The sequence below is a fragment of the Panthera onca genome, chromosome C2 (genome assembly GCF_046562875.1).
Source record: "Panthera onca isolate mPanOnc1 chromosome C2, mPanOnc1 haplotype 2, whole genome shotgun sequence".
NCBI lineage: Eukaryota > Metazoa > Chordata > Mammalia > Carnivora > Felidae > Panthera > Panthera onca.
This window is the reverse complement of record NC_138347.1, coordinates 65,698,034-65,717,372: the sequence shown is the minus strand read 5'-3', so window position 1 is coordinate 65,717,372 and position 19,339 is coordinate 65,698,034. Positions and strand designations below refer to the sequence as shown.

At 38.1% G+C, this 19,339-nt stretch overlaps 1 protein-coding gene across 4 annotated transcripts in view; it reads right to left on the bottom strand.

Annotated features, from left to right (window-relative positions):
- Positions 1–12,620: 12,620 nt before the first annotated feature.
- CFAP91 (cilia and flagella associated protein 91) overlaps positions 12,621–19,339 on the bottom strand; it is an 85,726-nt gene continuing 79,007 nt past the window's right edge. For 2 of the 4 annotated variants that reach the window (XM_078453050.2, XM_078453053.2), the window contains 2 exons: positions 16,893–17,054; positions 14,457–15,733 (listed from right to left, as the gene is read on the bottom strand). In XM_078453050.2, the coding sequence (XP_078309176.2) occupies positions 16,894–17,054 (161 nt within the window). In that variant the 3' untranslated portion in view covers positions 14,457–15,733; position 16,893. Of the gene's footprint in view, positions 14,433–14,456; positions 15,734–16,892; positions 17,055–19,339 lie in introns of those variants that run through there. The other 2 variants (XM_078453051.2, XM_078453052.2) reach the window with 2 other exon arrangements.

The following is a 19,339-nucleotide window of genomic DNA, read 5'->3' as shown; positions in this document are numbered from 1 at the left end:
AAAATCACCAAGCAGATAGTTTCTGAAGCTCTTTTTGTTTCCTATAAGTAAGATATTTTCTAAGATAGGCTTTTATTCTGTTTTCAGAGTAACATGCATATGAGGCCCATGTAGATTTTTTGTTGATGCTTTTAATTTTTTCCTATTTATCAATCTTTAAATGAGGAGGGATCCTGATGTTTGTCAACACACAGGATGGGCAGATTGCTTTTCAACAGCACTCTCTCTATGGGTGTTGCATGAATATTCCTCTTAGCTCTAAAGCTCAATGGTAAGTTGATGTGCTATTGTATGGATATCCCACAGCTTATTCTTATATGCCAAGGTCGATAGATGTTTGGGTTTCCAGTTTAGGGGCTATAATGAAAAGTACTGCTATGTACATTCTTGTCATGCCTGTTGGTGTACATACTCATATATTTCTATTGAGTATATATTTCTATTGAGTATATATCTAGGAGATGAAATGTCAGGTCTTGGGGTATGCATGCTTTCCAACCTAGTAGGTAGGGCAATGCACTATGAATAGCAAGCCAAAACTATGTAAGAAATATTCAGTAACATTTCTTTGATTTGGCAAGCCAGAATATCCTCCTAGTTAACAAATGTTGAAATGACACATGAGAAAATTTTCTCTTGAAGTAGAGCATCCGAGAAACACCAAAGAGAAGAAACCTCCTTCATTTGATTATTATTACTGAAAATCATTTAAAATTATTCAAAGTTTATGGAAAATAATTATCTTTTCTCATGAATTACACATTGATAAATCCATAAGATATGTACATCTTGGGAGAAGTACAGACTATTGGAATTCTTTATGATGATTTGTACAGCTTGTTTTTTAAAAGATCATAATCTGTAAAAACAACCAAACACAAATGTTTATGATTATGTCATCTTTTAAGAAACAATCATTATCAGACCAATATATCCAAAAAATTACTGTGATGCAATTACACAGAGCCTTGGCTCAGAAGCTAGACATCCCCAAGCATATCCCAGCTCTGCCACATATGAGTTTCATGATCCAAATGTTTCTTAACTCACAGGGTCTCAGTTTTCAAATTACAGCTTAAAAACTTTACATTAATGGAGTAATAATTGAAAACTTAATATGTGTACACTGTAAAAAAAAAATTCACACTACAAAAGGATATTAATAGCAGGAAAGTATGTCTATTTCCCCCCAGTTCCCATGCCTACCAACAAATACTTACCAATTGCTTATTGATCTTTCCAGAAATATTTTGTGTATATTGAAGGCATCATGCATGTATATATATGTTTGTATATATGCAGACATATCTAGCTTTTAATTACAGAATATGATGCATATAGGAAAATAAAGAAAACCAATGTGCAGCTTAGTGAATGTCATGTTAAATACTCATCTGTGTAAATACCATACCGGTCAAAAAATCGTATATGTTCCCACTTACTCCTTCCCAATCACAACCCTCTCCCTAAAAGTTATCACTATTCTGAATTTTATTTGATTTTTATAGTATTCACTTCCTTGCTTTTCTTTATATCTTTGCATCCTAATGATGCATTCTTACATGCCATAGTTTAGTGCTAATTTTGAAATTTACATAAATGGACTCAGTGTAGATTTATTTTTTGCATTTGGCTTCTTTCAATTCTTATTCTATTTGTGAGATTCATCCATGTTGTATTTAGTCTGTTTCATTCATTTTAACTGGTGCATAGTAGGAATTGACAAATTTTTTCTGCCAAGGGCCTGATAATAAATATTTTAGGCTTTGTGGGCCAATAAAATCAAGGATATTATGTCAGTACTCAATGAAACAAAACAAATGTTCACAAATCTCTTACTGATAAAATTCAAAGGACAGTAATAATTGACTATAGTTTTTTTTAATACTTTATTTTGAGAGAGAGAGTGTGTGCATGTGCACAAACGGGATGGGCAGAGAGCTAGGGGAGAGAGAATCCCAAGCAAGTTTTACATGGTCAGCACAGAGCCCGATGTGGGGCTTGATCTCACCAATTGTGAGATCATGATCTGAGCCAAAATCAAGTCAAATGCTAAACTGAGCCACCCAGGCGCCCCATGTAGGTTTCTTTCTTTCTTTTTTTTTTTTTTTAATACAGGTCTACTAATGAAAAAAAATGGAAGTCTCATTTAGGGGATAACATTTTGCCTGAGATTCAGATCATCAAAACTGATTACATATCACCATTAGCAGATAAACATTTGCAATGAGGCCCTCCCGCCCCCATCTCAGCTTTGAAAATGTCTGTCACACAGATAGATGCTGCCCATACTGATATCAATCCATGAGCATATGCTTTTATTGTGCATATTTATTGCTTGGAAGGCATTTACAGAACTCAATTAGATTCTTCTCTTGATATTTCCCTCTAAGCATGTCATTACAATGCATTTTATTTTTTATTTTTTTTTATTTTTATTTTTATTTTTTTTAATGGTTAAAGGAGGTTTTATTACATGAACATAACATCATTTAAAAAGGTGACATGGTAAATTTCCCAGACATACAAATTTTATTTTATTTTATTTTATTTATTTTTTTTTATTCATTTTTTAATATATGAAATTTACTGTCAAATTGGTTTCCATACAACACCCAGTGCTCATCCCAAAAGGTGCCCTCCTCAATACCCATCACCCACCTGCCCTCCCTCCCACCCCCCATCAACCCTCAGTTTGTTCTCAGTTTTTAACAGTCTCTTATGCTTTGGCTCTCTCCCACTCTAACCTCTGTTTTTTTTTTTTTCCTTCCTCTCCCCCATGGGTTTCTGTTAAGTTTCTCAGGATCCACATAAGAGTGAAAACATATGGTATCTGTCTTTCTCTGTATGGCTTATTTCACTTAGCATCACACTCTCCAGTTCCATCCACGTTGCTACAAAAGGCCATATTTCATTTTTTCTTATTGCCATGTAGTATTCCATTGTGTATATAAACCACAATTTCTTTATCCATTCATCAGTTGATGGACATTTAGGCTCTTTCCATAATTTGGCTATTGTTGAGAGTGCTGCTATAAACATTGGGGTACAAGTGCCCCTATGCATCAGTATTCCTGTATCCCTTGGATAAATTCCTACCAGTGCTATTGCTGGGTCATAGGGTAGGTCTATTATTAATTTTCTGAGGAACCTCCACACTGTTTTCCAGAGCGGCTCCACCAATTTGCATTCCCACCAACAGTGCAAGAGGGTTCCCGTTTCTCCACATCCTCTCCAGCATCTATAGTCTCCTGATTTCTTCATTTTGGCCACTCTGACTGGCGTGAGGTGATATCTGAGTGTGGTTTTGATTTGTATTTCCCTGATAAGGAGCGACGTTGAACATCTTTTCATGTGCCTGTTGGCCATCCGGATGTCTTCTTTAGAGAAGTGTCTATTCATGTTTTCTGCCCATTTCTTCACTGGGTTATTTGTTTTTTGGGTGTGGAGTTTGATGAGCTATTTATAGATTGTGGATACTAGCCCTTTGTCCGATATGTCATTTGCAAATATCTTTTCCCATTCTGTTGGTTGCCTTTTAGTTTTGTTGGTTGTTTCCTTTGCTGTGCAGAAGCTTTTTATCTTCATAAGGTCCCAGTAATTCACTTTTGCTTTTAATTCCCTTGCCTTTGGGGATGTGCCGAGTAAGAGATTGCTACGGCTGAGGTCAGAGAGGTCTTTTCCTGCTTTCTCCTCTAAGGTTTTGATGGTTTCCTGTCTCACATTCAGGTCCTTTATCCATTTTGAGTTTATTTTTGTGAATGGTGTGAGAAAGTGGTCTAGTTTCAACCTTCTGCATGTTGCTGTCCAGTTCTCCCAGCACCATTTGTTAAAGAGACTGTCTTTTTTCCATTGGATGTTCTTTCCTGCTTTGTCAAAGATGAGTTGGCCATACGTTTGTGGGTCTAGTTCTGGGGTTTCTATTCTATTCCATTGGTCTATGTGTCTGGTTTTATGCCAATACCATGCTGTCTTGATGATGACAGCTTTGTAGTAGAGGCTAAAGTCTGGGATTGTGATGCCTCCTGCTTTGGTCTTCTTCTTCAAAATTACTTTGGCTATTCGGGGCCTTTTGTGGTTCCATATGAATTTTAGGATTGCTTGTTCTAGTTTCGAGAAGAATGCTGGTGCAATTTTGATTGGGATTGCATTGAATGTGTAGATAGCTTTGGGTAGTATTGACATGTTGACAATATTTATTCTTCCAATCCATGAGCAGGGAATGTCTTTCCATTTCTTTATATCTTCTTCAATTACCTGCATAAGCTTTCTATAGTTTTCAGCATACAGATCTTTTACATCTTTGGTTAGATTTATTCCTAGGTATTTTATGCTTGTTGGTGCAATTGTGAATGGGATCAGTTTCTTTATTTGTCTTTCTGTTGCTTCATTGTTAGTGTATAAGAACGCAACTGATTTCTGTACATTGATTTTGTATCCTGCAATTTTGCTGAATTCATGTATCAGTTCTAGCAGGCTTTTGGTGGAGTCTATCGGATTTTCCATGTATAATATCATGTCATCTGCAAAAAGCGAAAGCTTGACTTCATCTTTGCCAATTTTGATGCCTTTGATTTCCTTTTGTTGTCTGATTGCTGATGCTAGAACTTCCAGCACTATGTTAAACAACAGCAGTGAGAGTGGGCATCCCTGTCGTGTTCCTGATCTCAGGGAAAAAGCTCTCAGTTTTTCCCCATTGAGGATGATGTTAGCTGTGGGCTTTTCATAAATGGCTTTTATGATCTTTAAGTATGTTCCTTCTATCCCGACTATCTCAAGGGTTTTTATTAAGAAAGGGTGCTGGATTTTGTCAAAGGCCTTTTCTGCATCGATTGACAGGATCATATGGTTCTTCTCTTTTTTTTTTGTTAATGTGATGTATCACGTTGATCGATTTACGAATGTTGAACCAGCCCTGCATCCCAGGAATGAATCCCACTTGATCATGGTGAATAATTCTTTTTATATGCTGTTGAATTCGATTTGCTAGTATCTTATTGAGAATTTTTGCATCCATATTCATCAGGGATATTGGTCTGTAGTTCTCTTTTTTTACTGGGTCTCTGTCTGGTTTAGGAATCAAAGTAATACTGGCTTCATAGAATGAGTCTGGAAGTTTTCCTTCCCTTTCTATTTCTTGGAATAGCTTGAGAAGAATAGGTATTATCTCTGCTTTAAACATCTGGTAGAACTCCCCTGGGAAGCCATCTGGTCCTGGACTCTTACTTGTTGGGAGATTTTTGATAACCGATTCAATTTCTTCGCTGGTTATGGGTCTGTTCAAGCTTTCTATTTCCTCCTGATTGAGTTTTGGAAGAGTGTGGTTGTTTAGGAATTTGTCCATTTCTTCCAGGTTGTCCAATTTGTTGACATACAATTTTTCATAGTATTCCCTGATAATTGTTTGTATCTCTGAGGGATTGGTTGTAATAATTCCATTTTCATTCATGATTTTATCTATTTGGGTCATCTCCCTTTTCTTTTTGAGAAGCCTGGCTAGAGGTTTGTCAATTTTGTTTATTTTTTCAAAAAACCAACTCTTGGTTTTGTTGATCTGCTCTACAGTTTTTTTAGATTCTATATTGTTTATTTCTGCTCTGATCTTTATTATTTCTCTTCTTCTGCTGGGTTTAGGCTGCCTTTGCTGTTCTGCTTCTATTTCCTTTAGGTGTGCTGTTAGATTTTGTATTTGGGATTTTTCTTGTTTCTTGAGATAGGCCTGGATTGCAATGTATTTTCCTCTCAGGACTGCCTTTGCTGCGTCCCAAAGCGTTTGGATTGTTGTATTTTCATTTTCGTTTGTTTCCATATATTTTTTAATTTCTTCTCTAATTGCCTGGTTGACCCACTCATTCTTGAGTAGGGTGTTCTTTAACCTCCATGCTTTTGGAGGTTTTCCAGACTTTTTCCTGTGGTTGATTTCAAGCTTCATAGCATTGTGGTCTGAAAGTATGCATGGTATAATTTCAATTCTTGTAAACTTATGAAGGGCTGTTTTGTGACCCAGTATATGATCTATCTTGGAGAATGTTCCATGTGCACTCGAGAAGAAAGTGTATTCTGTTGCTTTGGGATGCAGAGTTCTAAATATATCTGTCAAGTCCATCTGATCCAATGTATCATTCAGGGCCCTTGTTTCTTTATTGACTGTGTGTCTAGATGATCTATCCATTTCTGTAAGTGGGGTGTTAAAGTCCCCTGCAATGACCACATTCTTATCAATAAGGTTGCTTATGTTTATGAGTAATTGTTTTATATATCTGGGGGCTCCGGTATTCGGCGCATAGACATTTATAATTGTTAGCTCTTCCTGATGGATAGACCCTGTAATTATTATATAATGCCCTTCTTCATCTCTTGTTACAGCCTTTAATTTAAAGTCTAGTTTGTCTGATATAAGTATGGCTACCCCAGCTTTCTTTTGGCTTCCAGTAGCATGATAAATAGTTCTCCATCCCCTCACTCTCAATCTAAAGGTGTCCTCAGATCTAAAATGAGTCTCTTGTAGATAGCAAATAGATGGGTCTTGTTTTTTTATCCATTCTGATAGCCTATGTCTTTTGGTTGGTGCATTTAATCCATTTACATTCAGTGTTATTATAGAAAGATCCGGGTTTAGAGTCATTGTGATGTCTGTATGTTTTATGCTTGTAGTGATGTCTCTGGTACTTTGTCTCACAGGGTCCCCCTTAGGATCTCTTGTAGGGCTGGTTTAGTGGTGACAAATTCCTTCAGTTTTTGTTTGTTTGGGAAGACCTTTATCTCTCCTTCTATTCTAAATGACAGACTTGCTGGATAAAGGATTCTCGGCTGCATATTTTTTCTGTTTAGCACACTGAAGATATCGTGCCAAGCCTTTCTGGCCTGCCAAGTTTCAAAGGAGAGATCAGTCACGAGTCTTATAGGTCTCCCTTTATATGTGAGGGCACGTTTATCCCTTGCTGCTTTCAGAATTTTCTCTTTATCCTTGTATTTTGCCAGTTTCACTATGATATGTCGTGCAGAAGATCGATTCAAGTTACGTCTGAAGGGAGTTCTCTGTGCCTCTTGGATTTCAATGCCTTTTTCCTTCCCCAGTTCAGGGAAGTTCTCAGCTATAATTTCTTCAAGTACCCCTTCAGCACGTTTTCCTCTCTCTTCCTCCTCTGGGATGCCAATTATGCGTATATTATTTCTTTTTAGTGTATCACTTAGTTCTCTAATTTTTCCCTCATACTCCTGGATTTTTTAATCTCTCTTTCTCTCAGCTTCCTCTTTTTCTATAACTTTATCTTCTATTTCACCTATTCTCTCCTCTGCCTCTTCAATCCGAACCGTCGTCGTTTCCATTTTGTTTTGCATTTCGTTTAAAGCGCTTTTCAGCTCCTCGTGACTGTTCCTTAGTCCCTTGATCTCTGTGGCAAGAGATTCTCTGCTGTCCTCTATACTGTTTTCAAGCCCAGCGATTAATTTTATGACTATTATTCTAAATTCACTTTCTGTTATATTATTTAAATCCTTTTTGATCAGTTCATTAGCTGTTGTTATTTCCTGGAGATTCTTCTGAGGGGAATTCTTCCGTTTGGTCATTTTGGATAGTCCCTGGAGTGGTGAGGACCTGCAGGGCACTTCCCCTGTGCTGTGGTGTATAACTGGAGTTGGTGGGCGGGGCCACAGTCCGACCTGATGTCTGCCCCCAGCCCACCGCTGGGGCCACAGTCAGACTGGTGTGTGCCTTCTCTTCCCCTCTCCTAGGGGCGGGATTCACTGTGGGGTGACCTGGCCCGTCTGGGCTACTTGCACACTGCCAGGCTTGTGGCGCTGGGGATCTGGCGTATTAGCTGGGGTGGGTAGGCAAGGTGCACGGGGGCAGGAGGGGCAGGCTTAGCTTGCTTCTCCTTAGGTGATCCACTTCAGGAGGGGCCCTGTGGCAGCGGGAGGGAGTCAGATCCGCTGCCGGAGGTTTGGCTCCGCAGAAGCACAGAGTTGGGTGTTTGCTCGGAGCGAGCAAGTTCCCTGCCAGGAACTGGTTCTCTTTGGGATTTGGGCTGGGGGATGGGCGGGGGAGATGGCGCTGGCGAGTGCCTTTGTTCCCCACCAAGCTGAGCTCTGTTGTCCGGGGGGCTCAGCAGCTCTCCCTCCCTTTGTCCTCCAGCCTTCCCGCTTTCTGAGCAGAGCTGTTAACTTATGACCTCCCAGACGCTAAGTCGCGCTTGCTGTCGGAACACAGTCCATCAGGCCCCTCCGCTTTTGCCAGCCAGACTTGGGGGCTCTGCTTGGCCGGCGAGCCTCCCCTCCGCCCCAGCTCCCTCCCGCCAGTCCGTGGAGCGCGCACCGCCTCGCTGTCCTTCCTACCCTCTTCCGTGGGCCTCTCGTCCACGCTTGGCTCTGGAGACTCCGTTCTGCTAATCCTCTGGCGGTTTTCTGGGTTATTTAGGCAGGTGTAGGTGGAATCTAAGTGATCAGCAGGACGCAGGATGAGCCCAGCGTCCTCCTACGCTGCCAACTTCCCTCCCTCGACTAGAATGCATTTTAATCACTTCCAGTTGAAGGTTAGGTAGACATCCCTCCATTGCACAGGTAAAGAGACTGTGAAATGGGAAAATTTCCTTTGCACTTGTTTCAACGTCCAAAAAAATGCCCCTAGAAGTGTATATAAGTAGTATATATAAGTCAGAAATCCATAAATGGATTAAACTGTCCACAGGCACTTGCATTATCTAGGAGGAAGATAAAAGTGTTTTTTAACATTATCTTTGATAACTCAGTAATTTAAACTCAAAACACATTCGCTGCAAATATGTGTGGGAATTAACTTCTTGTTTTAACTTTTGATAGCACAGGAAGCATATAATACAGCTTGCCATTACTTTGTGATTCAATGTTAGTTGTCACTGAAAAGACTTTACCATAGTGTTAAGTTCTACATATAAACTCTGTTATGCTTTATGATTTTAGGTTGGACTCATTAAAAAATACTACCAAGTCTACAGCAAAAGCTAATTTCCAAAGCCATTCAGGATTCCATAATAGTGGATAAGGGTAGTTTTCTTAGAAAAATCTCAATCTGAGCTCAAAAACTCACACTGAAACTCAACATTGCTAAGCCATCGAGTATCAGTGAGGTAGGGCAAGTCAAGACATGCAGCTATTTATGACTAAAAAAATTTTTCATGTTGCAATAATTAGCAATGGTTAAATCCATGTGACTGAGTGAGGATCACCATTGAGACAGCTGGTTAAATAACACATGATAGATTCAAACATGTTTTCACCAGTAAAAGTTTTATCCACCAAAAACCTAATGCTGATGTTCTGAGGGGAAATTTGTCCTTACATTTGGTGTTCCTCTCAATTGCAATCCATCATGATAGCCCATATGGATTTTAAGAACCTTCCTGGTTTCTGTTTCCCCTAGTAAATTAAGACCCTTCTGTCTTTGGCAAGCCTGAGCCCCAGCTTATGCCCAAACTTGGCTAATGCCCCAAGGCAAGAAAATGGCCAGTTATCTCAGATCACTTAAGAAGGACTTTTCTCTGTCCTTTTAGTTCATCTAGTCCCTTCAATTTCCACAGCTCTCCAATGTCTTTAAAAATGATTTTTACAATGTCTTATTTTCTCTAATTGTTGCAGCTACCTACTACGTCCTACCTAGAATCAGTAAACATGTCTATTTTCTGTTTTATTAAATTCTGTTATTTTAGTGTATTCTTTCTTTCCTTTTGCTTTTTTGCATCTACTTTACTGTTATTTTTCTAATTTCTTGAAAAGAATGCTTAGTCTTTATTTTCATCTTTTCAGATAAATGCCTTTAAGACTACAAATTTCTATGTAAGCACCACATTAACTGTGTTCCAGAAGTTTGATACGTACATTTTTGTCATTTTTCAAAATATTTTCTAGTTATTATGACACTTTCTTTGATGAACAGATTTATATCTGTAATTTTCAAACATTAGAATTATCTTGTCATTGCATTTTTATCAAAGAATACACTTTGTATGATTTCGACTCTTTGAAAGGGTTGACACTTGGTTTATGACAGTATACAGTTTTTGTAAATGTTGTGTGTGTTCTTGAAAATAATATGCATTCTGTAGTTGTTAGATGTAATATTCTATAAATGTGCGTTAGGTCAAATTTCTTAATTATGTATTTCAAATCTTCTGTTTTTTACTTTTTTCCCCTTTATTTGCTCCATCAGTTCCCAAGAGAGATTAAAGTTTCCTAGCATTACTTTGGATTTGTCTGTTTCTCCTTGCAGTTCTATTAAAATTTCTTTACATAGGTTGAGGCCATGTTATTAGATACATTCATATTTGTGACTCATACTCTCCCAATGAATTAAAACCTTTATCTTTATGAAGTGACCCTCATTTTATCTAACAGAGCTTTATGCCTTAAAGTCTTCTTTGCCTGATATTAATATAGTTGTATCACCTTTCCTGTGGCTGATGTTTTCATGGTATTTTTTTCTCTCCTTGTAAGGATTCTGTATTTTTATATATGCCTCTTACAAACAGCCTTATTTTTTTTTCAATATATGAAATTTATTGTCAAATTGGTTTCCATACAACACCCAGTGCTCATCCCAAAAGGTGCCCTCCTCAATACCCATCACCCACCCTCTCCTCCCTCCCACCCCCCATCAACCCTCAGTTTGTTCTCAGTTTTTAAGAGTCTCTTATGCTTTGGCTCTCTCCCACTCTAACCTCTCTCTTTTTTTTTTTTCCTTCCCCTCCCCCATGGGTTTCTGTTAAGTTTCTCAGGATCCACATAAGAGTGAAAACATATGGTATCTGTCTTTCACTGTATGGCTTATTTCACTTAGCATCACACTCTCCAGTTCCATCCACGTTGCTACAAAGGGCCATATTTCGTTCTTTCTCATTGCCATGTAGTACTCCATTGTGTATATAAACCACAATTTCTTTATCCATTCATCAGTTGATGGACATTTAGGCTTTTTCCACAATTTGGCTATTGTTGAGAGTGCTGCTAGAAACATTGGGGTACAAGTGCCCCTATGCATCAGTACTCCTGTATCCCTTGGGTAAATTCCTAGCAGTGCTATTGCTGGGTCATAGGGTAGGTTTATTTTTAATTTTCTGAGGAACCTCCACACTGTTTTCCAGAGTACAAACAGCCTTATTTTTTATTCAGTCTGAAAAATTGACGTTGAGCATTTATTTACATTTAATATAAATTCATGATGAATGAGTGATAAATACCTACCATTTTATTTGGTGCTTTCTACTGGTTTTGTTTCCTTTCTCTCTCCTATCTTCCTTTTGTATTGAGTGGTGGTGGTGGTGGGGGGGTGTGGTTAATTCAATTTTCTCCTATTAGTTTCAATGTCCTACATCTTTTTACTATCCTTTAGGATTCACCTTAGATGTTACAGAATGTTTCCTTGAGTTATCAAAGATAATATTAAGTAACACTTTTATCTTCCTCCTAGATAATGCAAGTGACCTAGGACAGTTTAATCTATTTATGGATTTCTGACTTATATACTACTTATGTTGTATAACTGTATTGCTATTTTTTATTGTTGTTTTATACAGTCAATAAATATTTATCTACATGTTCTTCATTTACCTCCAACTTTCCAAGTGGGATAAATTTTCTTCTGTTTGAAAAACACCCTTGTGTTTTTCCTATGGCAATTTCTTCTAGTGACAAACTTTGTTTCATTTATCTGAAAATATCTTTCATTGTCATTCTCAAAGGATATATTTGCAAGGTATAGAATCCTATTTTATTACACTATTTCAGCATTTTGGCAATATTATTCCATTATTTTCTAGTTTTGCTTCTGATGAAAAGTCAACTATCAGCTTAATTATTGCTCTTCTGAAGGTAATTCAACTTTTCTTCTAAAAACTTTTAAGATATTTTTTCTTTTGTTTTCAGCAGTCATATTAAAATATATCTAGGTATAGATTTTTAATTTTTTTCTGTTTGGGGTTAAGAAGAGTTCCTAAATATTGAGTCATTCACTGGTTTTAGAAAATTCACATTTCAGGGGCACCTGCGTGGCTAAGCTGGTTAAGCATCTGACTTCAACTCAGGTCATAATCTCATGGTTTGTGAGTTCAAACCCTGCATCAGGCTCTCTGCTGTCACTGTGGAGCCTGCTTCAGATCCTGTCCCTGTTCTCTTCTCTCTGCACCTCCTCTTCTATCAAAAATAAACACTTAAAAAAAAAAAAAAGAAAATTCACATTTCATAAGACTTCCCAACATATTTCTTCTTAGCAGTCAAATATCTAAAATCAGTGTTCGATGTATGTCTACTATCTTTTTGTCTCTTCCTAAGGATTAAGTTATCCTACATCAATCCTTGCATCTCTTCTGTGGTTTCCATCTCTTTGTTCCTGTATTCTTTCTTAAGTAAGTTCTTCTCATCTATTTTCTAATTTACTAGTTTTCACTTTAGCTGTATTTATCCTGCTCTTAATTCCATGCATTGAATTTCTCATGTTGACTACAGTATTTTTAGATTCTAGAATTATTTTCTGCAAATCTGCTTTATCATTTTTATCATTCCAGTTCTCTTGAAAATTTCAATATTGATTTTTATCTCTTTATACATAATGTCTTAGCTCAGGCTGCCATAACAAAATGCCATAGAATGGGTAGCTTAAACAACAGAAATTTATTTTTTTCACAGTTCTGCAGGCTCGGAGTCCAAGATGAAGATGTCAGCATGGTCGGTTTCTGGGGCCAACTTTCTTCTTGGTTTGTAGATCACTGCCTTCTTGCCATGTCCCCATATGGCACGGAAAAAAAGAAAAAAACAAAAAACAGAAAAAACAAGCTCTCTGGTGTCTCTTCTTATTAGGGCATCATTCCCATCATGGGGGACTCACCCTCATGATCTCATCTAATCATAATTATCTCCCACAGTCCTTATCTACACATGTCATCATATTGGAGGTTAGAGCTTCAACATCTGAATTTGGGAGGGACACAAGTCCATAGCACTCCACCCCAGCCTTCCCCTCCCCCAATTCATGTCCTTCTCACATGCAAAATACATTCATTCCATCCCAATAGTCCCCAAAGTCTGAACTCATTAGAGCATCAACTAAATCTCATCTAAATATCCTCTAAATCACAAATCGGGTATGGGTGAGAGTCAAGGTATGATTCATCCTGAGGCAAAATCCTCTCCAGCTGTGAATAAGTCATGTACCTCTAAAATATAATGGCAGAACAAATATAGAATAGATATTCTCATTCCAAAGGGAGAAATCAGAAAGAAGAAAGGAGTAATGGGTCCCAAATAAGTCCAAAGCCTAGGTAGACAAATCCTATCAGATTCTTAAGCTTGAAATTAATCCTCTCTGCCTCAATGTCCTGCCTTCTAGGTCTGTGGGGATGGCAGCATTACTCCCATGGATCAGGAGGATGGTCCAATGCTTTGGTTCTGCTGTGTCCCATTGTCCTGGCTCTTGGTGAGGGTCCTATCATTGCACCTCTGCCTGGATCATGTCCCACGGTGGTCCCACTCTTAGGGTTCTACATCAAGGCCATCTGACCTGTTGAAACTGTTTGAAGAATTGTGTACTTTTGCCTCATAGTAGCTCTATCAGTTCATCCTGTCAAAGCCAAGAGGTCTGACAGCCTTCCTTCATTTCAGCCTGCCTCCATCTCCTTCAGTTCAAACTGGCAGTATTCCTACTCTTATAATCCTATAAGCTCTTTATCAAATAGCTGTTCAACCACACCCTTAATGTTCTTTTCAGAATACACTTTCTCATTTTTTTGAAATATGGATAGACTGAGAATTTTCCAAACCCTTCAAGTTCTTATTCCTTTTTGTTTAATAATTCCTTCTTCATTTCATCTCCCTTCAATATTTTACTATATCAGCAGTCAGGAGTAACCAAGTCACTCCTTCAATACTTTGTTTAGAAGTCTTCTCAGCTAACTATCCAATTTCATAGCTCACAAGTTCTACCTCCCACAAAACACTACAACAAAGTTCAGCCAAGTTCTTTGCCACTTTATAAATGATTGTGTTCCATCTAGTTTCCAGTAACACGTTCCCTATTTCTGTCTGACACCTTACCAGAATTGCCCTTAATATCCATATTTCTAGTATATACTGCACAACTCTCCTGCCTCTGGCCATTCTCTAGTTTCAAAGCTGCTTCCACATGTTGAACTATTTGTTACAGCAGCTTTCCACTCCTGGCACCAAAATCTGTCTTAGATCAGGTTGTCATAACAACATAGACTGGGTGGCTAAAACAATAGAAATTTATTTTCTCACAATTCTGGAGGCTAGAAGTCCATAGTAGTAAGCATAGTTATTTTTAAATCTAATAATTCCAATAGTTTAGATCCCTTTAGGTTTGTTTCTATTACCTGTAATTTCTGCTACTGCTTGTTCTCATGTACCTGGATATCCTTGATCATATTCTGGAAATTGTATATAAAAACCTGTTTTTGAAAAGAGGTCTAGGATGATGTCATCTTTCTACAAAGAGAATTTAAGTTTTGTTTCTGACAAGTTTTCTGAAGCAACAGGAATCAATGATCTCTTTAATTCAATTTCTGCAACTGAGATTTTTTTGGAGCATTCAGATGACTGGAAGCTAAACTGTAGTCTTTGTGAGGGACAGTTATTTCTAATTAATCCTTACTACTGGCACACAGCCTTTTAGAGTCCAACCTAAATGGAAGAGGCTTACCAGGGCCTCCAATGTGACTCCAGTTTTTGTCCCCTTAGTTTTACAAAGCTGGGGAAAGATTCACTCAGCTTTTCAGCCAAATTTTCTAGAATTTGCACATTCCCTCAGGGGAGAAAAAAAAAGTGGCTCTAAATGCCAGAACCAACTCTCTGAATTTTGCTCCTAGATATTTGCCCAGCAATTCCTCACTATTAGGTCTCCATTGTTTTCAAGCTAATTAAAAATATTTTTAACTCAACAGTCCATGCCTACATCCTTAAGCATTATTAAATAATCTCACATCTGTCCTTCCCTCCTTCTGACAGAGAAGGGAGAGAGATTAATACATACTATGGGGGCAACTAAACATCATGTTCCAAACATTGTTTTAAGTTTGTTTTTGAGAGAGAGAGAGAGGGAGAGGGAAAGAGAGAAAGAGAGACTGAGCACAAATGGAGGAGGGGCAGATAGAGAATCCCAAGTGGGCTTCTCACCGTCAGTGCCGAGCCTAATGCAGGGCTTGAAATCACAAACTGGGAGATCATGACCTGAGCCGAAATCAAGAGTCCAATACTTAACCGACTGAGCCACCACATGCCCCTTTGTTCTAAACATTTAATAAAGCAGTAAAGAGATCCTTTATACTCAGAAGTAAATGCACACATATTTAATTTAAATTATGTAAATTATTAATAATATTAAATTTACATGTAAGAAAAATGACTATCCAAACATTAAGGGTAATTTTATCACAATAATAAGTTAGGCAAAATGCTATGGTCCTTGAATTTATATTATATAGATGTATGGATAACATTCCATGTAAATACATAGTTTATATCTTCAGTGATTTCAGAGGTTATTTCATTATTAATTAAAAACAAAAGGTTTTCTGCTATAATTTACAGCCATAGCTAGGTATTTAAGAGTCCTTTATCTGCTTTCTGTCTGCTTTCATTCTTAACTGCCCCCTCATCTCAACATTCCTTCCATGATCCTCATTGGTTGAAACTTCAGGTCCCAATAGATTCCCCTACAGATATTCTGTTGGTCACGTAAGTGCAGGCAAACCTGTAGTGAAGGGAATTATTATATAAGATTATGTTAGTGGCAGAGCTGGCCAACACTCAAACCTTCTGAACGCCAGGCTCAAATGTGCCCCTAAGCCTTGTGCCTTCCCTATCCTGACAGCATGCCCTCAGGCCAAAGTAGCAGGAGACATGCTTCCATCAGAGGAGGGTTGAAGAAGGTATAGGCAAAGGGTTCACTTCCTTTCTTATAAAAATTCTCATGAGAATTTTACTTTCAACTGACTCTCTAACTCTTCTAGTAATTCGGTAAGACAGTTTGTCTCAAATATGTTACTAAGTAACACTGCTTGACCCCTGATTGGTAACTAGCATCTAACTGGAAGGAATTATAAATGAACTATTAATACCTAATAGGAAACCACAGGTTTATGTGCTGACTTCTTTGACTAGATGAATCCATCAGGAGGACCCTAGAAACTATGCCTATGGAATCGTTACAAGATATACTGGCCCCTGAGGCATGTAAACCAGGCAGGTCCTGCACCTACCCAATGTGAATTTCTTTTCCTTGCACCTGAGCTTTGTAAGCAGGGGACTAAAGAAAATAGCTAGTGTTCTTCTATGTGGATTTGGCAAGAGCTTCCATAGGAAGAGAAATACCGAATGCTGCCCTGCTTGAAGCTGTGGTTCCTGTCTTGCATCTTTCTGAATAGATACTCAAATCATATCAAACCTGGGCTGTTTGCCTTGTGAGTAGGAATGCTTAGTTGAGCCTAGACCAACTCCTGGTGGGCTAGAATTGGGCAGGCTGTGCCTAATGCTATGCTTACAACTAGCATGATAGGATAGGTAGTTTGTCTACTCCATAAGGGTTTGTTTTGTTTTTTTTTTTACACAGACACATTTTACAGCTTATTTATGATGGAATACCATCATATACTATGAGGACTCAAAAAATAAAACAGAATCCTCTTTTCTGGTCCCAAGAGTCCAGTTGCTATAATATCAACTCTATTCTCTAATACTTTCAATAACAGATTCCATAACCTAGATGGAATGTGCCAATTAAAATGGGAGTGTTTCACTTTCTTAAACAGAGGACAATCTTTCCACATTACGGTTTTTAGAGTATAGCAGAGAGCTGAATGAGGCTGCCTCTCCTCCTCTCTGCTTCCTTTCAGATGAAAAATCAAACTCACCTTAGTTGTTTTTCTCAATTTGAGTTTCTTCCTCTAGTAACTGGTCAGTGTCTGAGACCTCGTCTTGCTGTTGCTCAACAAAATTCTTTCTGAGCATGGCTTCTGTGTGTCTGTGGATGATCTGATGGGCTGCAAGGATATGCTTCTGCTGTGCGTTCCTCACTGTACCAAAGTGACAAAAATTTTTACTCTGAACAAAATCATTCCCAGAGACTTTCAAGAAGGCAGTGACAGAAATGACAATTTTGTAAACCACATATTCCCTTACTTAAGGCTGACTGGATTAAATGAAAATTAACTGCTGTTTTAGAAGTATACCTTCTATAGGTAACCTGACCCAAAGTTTATTTATTTAAAGTTTATTTATTTTGAGAGAGAGAGAGAAGAACACAGCATGAGTGGGGGAAGGGCAGAGAGAGAATGAGAGAGAGAATCCCATGCAGGCTCTGCACTGACAGCACATGGAGCCTGACGCAGGGCTTCATCTCGCAAATGGCATGGGCCAAAATCAAGAGTCAGACGCTTAACCGACTGAGCTACCCAGATGCTCCAAGATCCAAAGTTTATTATTGCTGCCCCTCTGTACCCACCCTCCAGTTCAGTCTCACCATATCCCTCCCCACCAGGCTTGCCTCTATTCCCTTCCTCCTCAGCTTCGCTTATCTGGAATATCTATGCTCCAAATCCAACCCTTTCCGCAAAGCCCAACTCAGGTCCCAGCTCCTCCAGAAGTCTCCTCTGACTGCCAGCCACATTTACCATTGCCACTCTTGAGTTTATACAAATCATGCAGCACTGAAGCACTTGATGTGAGTTCCATTTTGTCTTTTAACTAGATTGTAAATGAGTTAGAGGTAGAGCACTTGTCTCATACTTCTCTCTGAACTTTTGTTCCTAATACGGGGGATACCTATTGAGTGAGGATGAGTTTCTAAGCCCATGGCTATATAAGGCGGTCCCAGCTCCATATCTTAAGAATATTTATTATTAAGAATTAGTACATTAAGTATCCCATTTCCCTTAGATGCCAGGCATTGTTTTAAACAGTTGGCATATATTGACTTAAAACACCGCACAACCCTAAAAGAGAGTATTATTAATATCCCCATTTACAGATGAGGAAGCTGAGACACAGAGAGATTAGGTAATTTACCCCAAATCCTACAGCTAGTGAAGGACAGTAAGAAGTACTGTGGATTCTGTGCTATGCAGGTATCAGTGAGTTTACATAGGATAAATCACACAGCAACTTACCCTTCACAGTACTATGGTTGAAAGAATGGGTACTTTGGAGTCACACAGACCATCGTTCAAATCTGTAAGTCATATAATGTCTCTAAGCACTAATTTCTATAATTGAAAAATGAGAATACACCTACAGCTACTGTAGGTGTAAGAAACTGAGATAAGTCACTTAAATAATTAAGCTGCTTTCCCTCAGAGCCTGGAGAAGCTAGGGGAGAGAGTCACAAACTAGTAACTATTAAACACACTATTTCCCTGCCTCTTTCAATTCCCTCAGGTAGAATTGACTTGAAGCAGGCTGACCTTTGGACCTAGGAAAAATAAAAAGGAGTTGCATATTTTCTTAAAGATCTAGAAAACACATGATCCCTTCCATCAGGTGACACAGAAATATTACTTTATCTGAAAATTAAATATTGTTATCACTATTCTACACGGTTGACAGGAATATGAATTAGAACAATCTTTTTGTGGGGGCAATTTGGTAGTATCTAGCAAAATTAAAATGCACATATCCTATTTCCAGTGCTGTACTGCTAGGAATTTACTGTCAGAAGCATGACCAGGATATATGTAAAATATGTTGATTATAGCACTGCTCATATAGGAAAACACAGTGAAACAAACTAAATGTTTATCACAGAGGGTACTGGTTTAAAAATTATAGTACAATTATGTAATGGGAAAATAAGATATTTTCTTGTTCTCTTCAAATGCATTAGCACTCCACCATTCCTTTATCCCCATTAGGTGGCATGAAATGTTATACCAAAACCTGTACAGAATTTTCCTACACAACACAGAAACCTTTGGAGGTGTTATTTCACTTCTTTTTTTTTCATTTTTTTGACTGTAAACATTTGAGGCTTACAAAGATCATTTTACCTTTTTTAAAAAATTCCACCATAATTAATATAGTATTACATTAGTTTCAGGTGTACAATATAGTAATTCAACAATCCTATACATTACTCAGTGCTCATCACGTCGTGTACTCTTAATCCCCTTCACCTATTTCACCCATTTGCTCACTAACCTCCCAACTGGTAACCATCAGTTCTCTCTATTTAGAAATCCATTTACTTACTTCTTTTTTTCTTTGTTCATTTGTTCTGTTCTAATGTAACATATGGTGTTGGTCTTTCTCTGGCTGACATATATCACTTAGCATTATCCCCTCTAGACCATCCATGTTGTTGCAA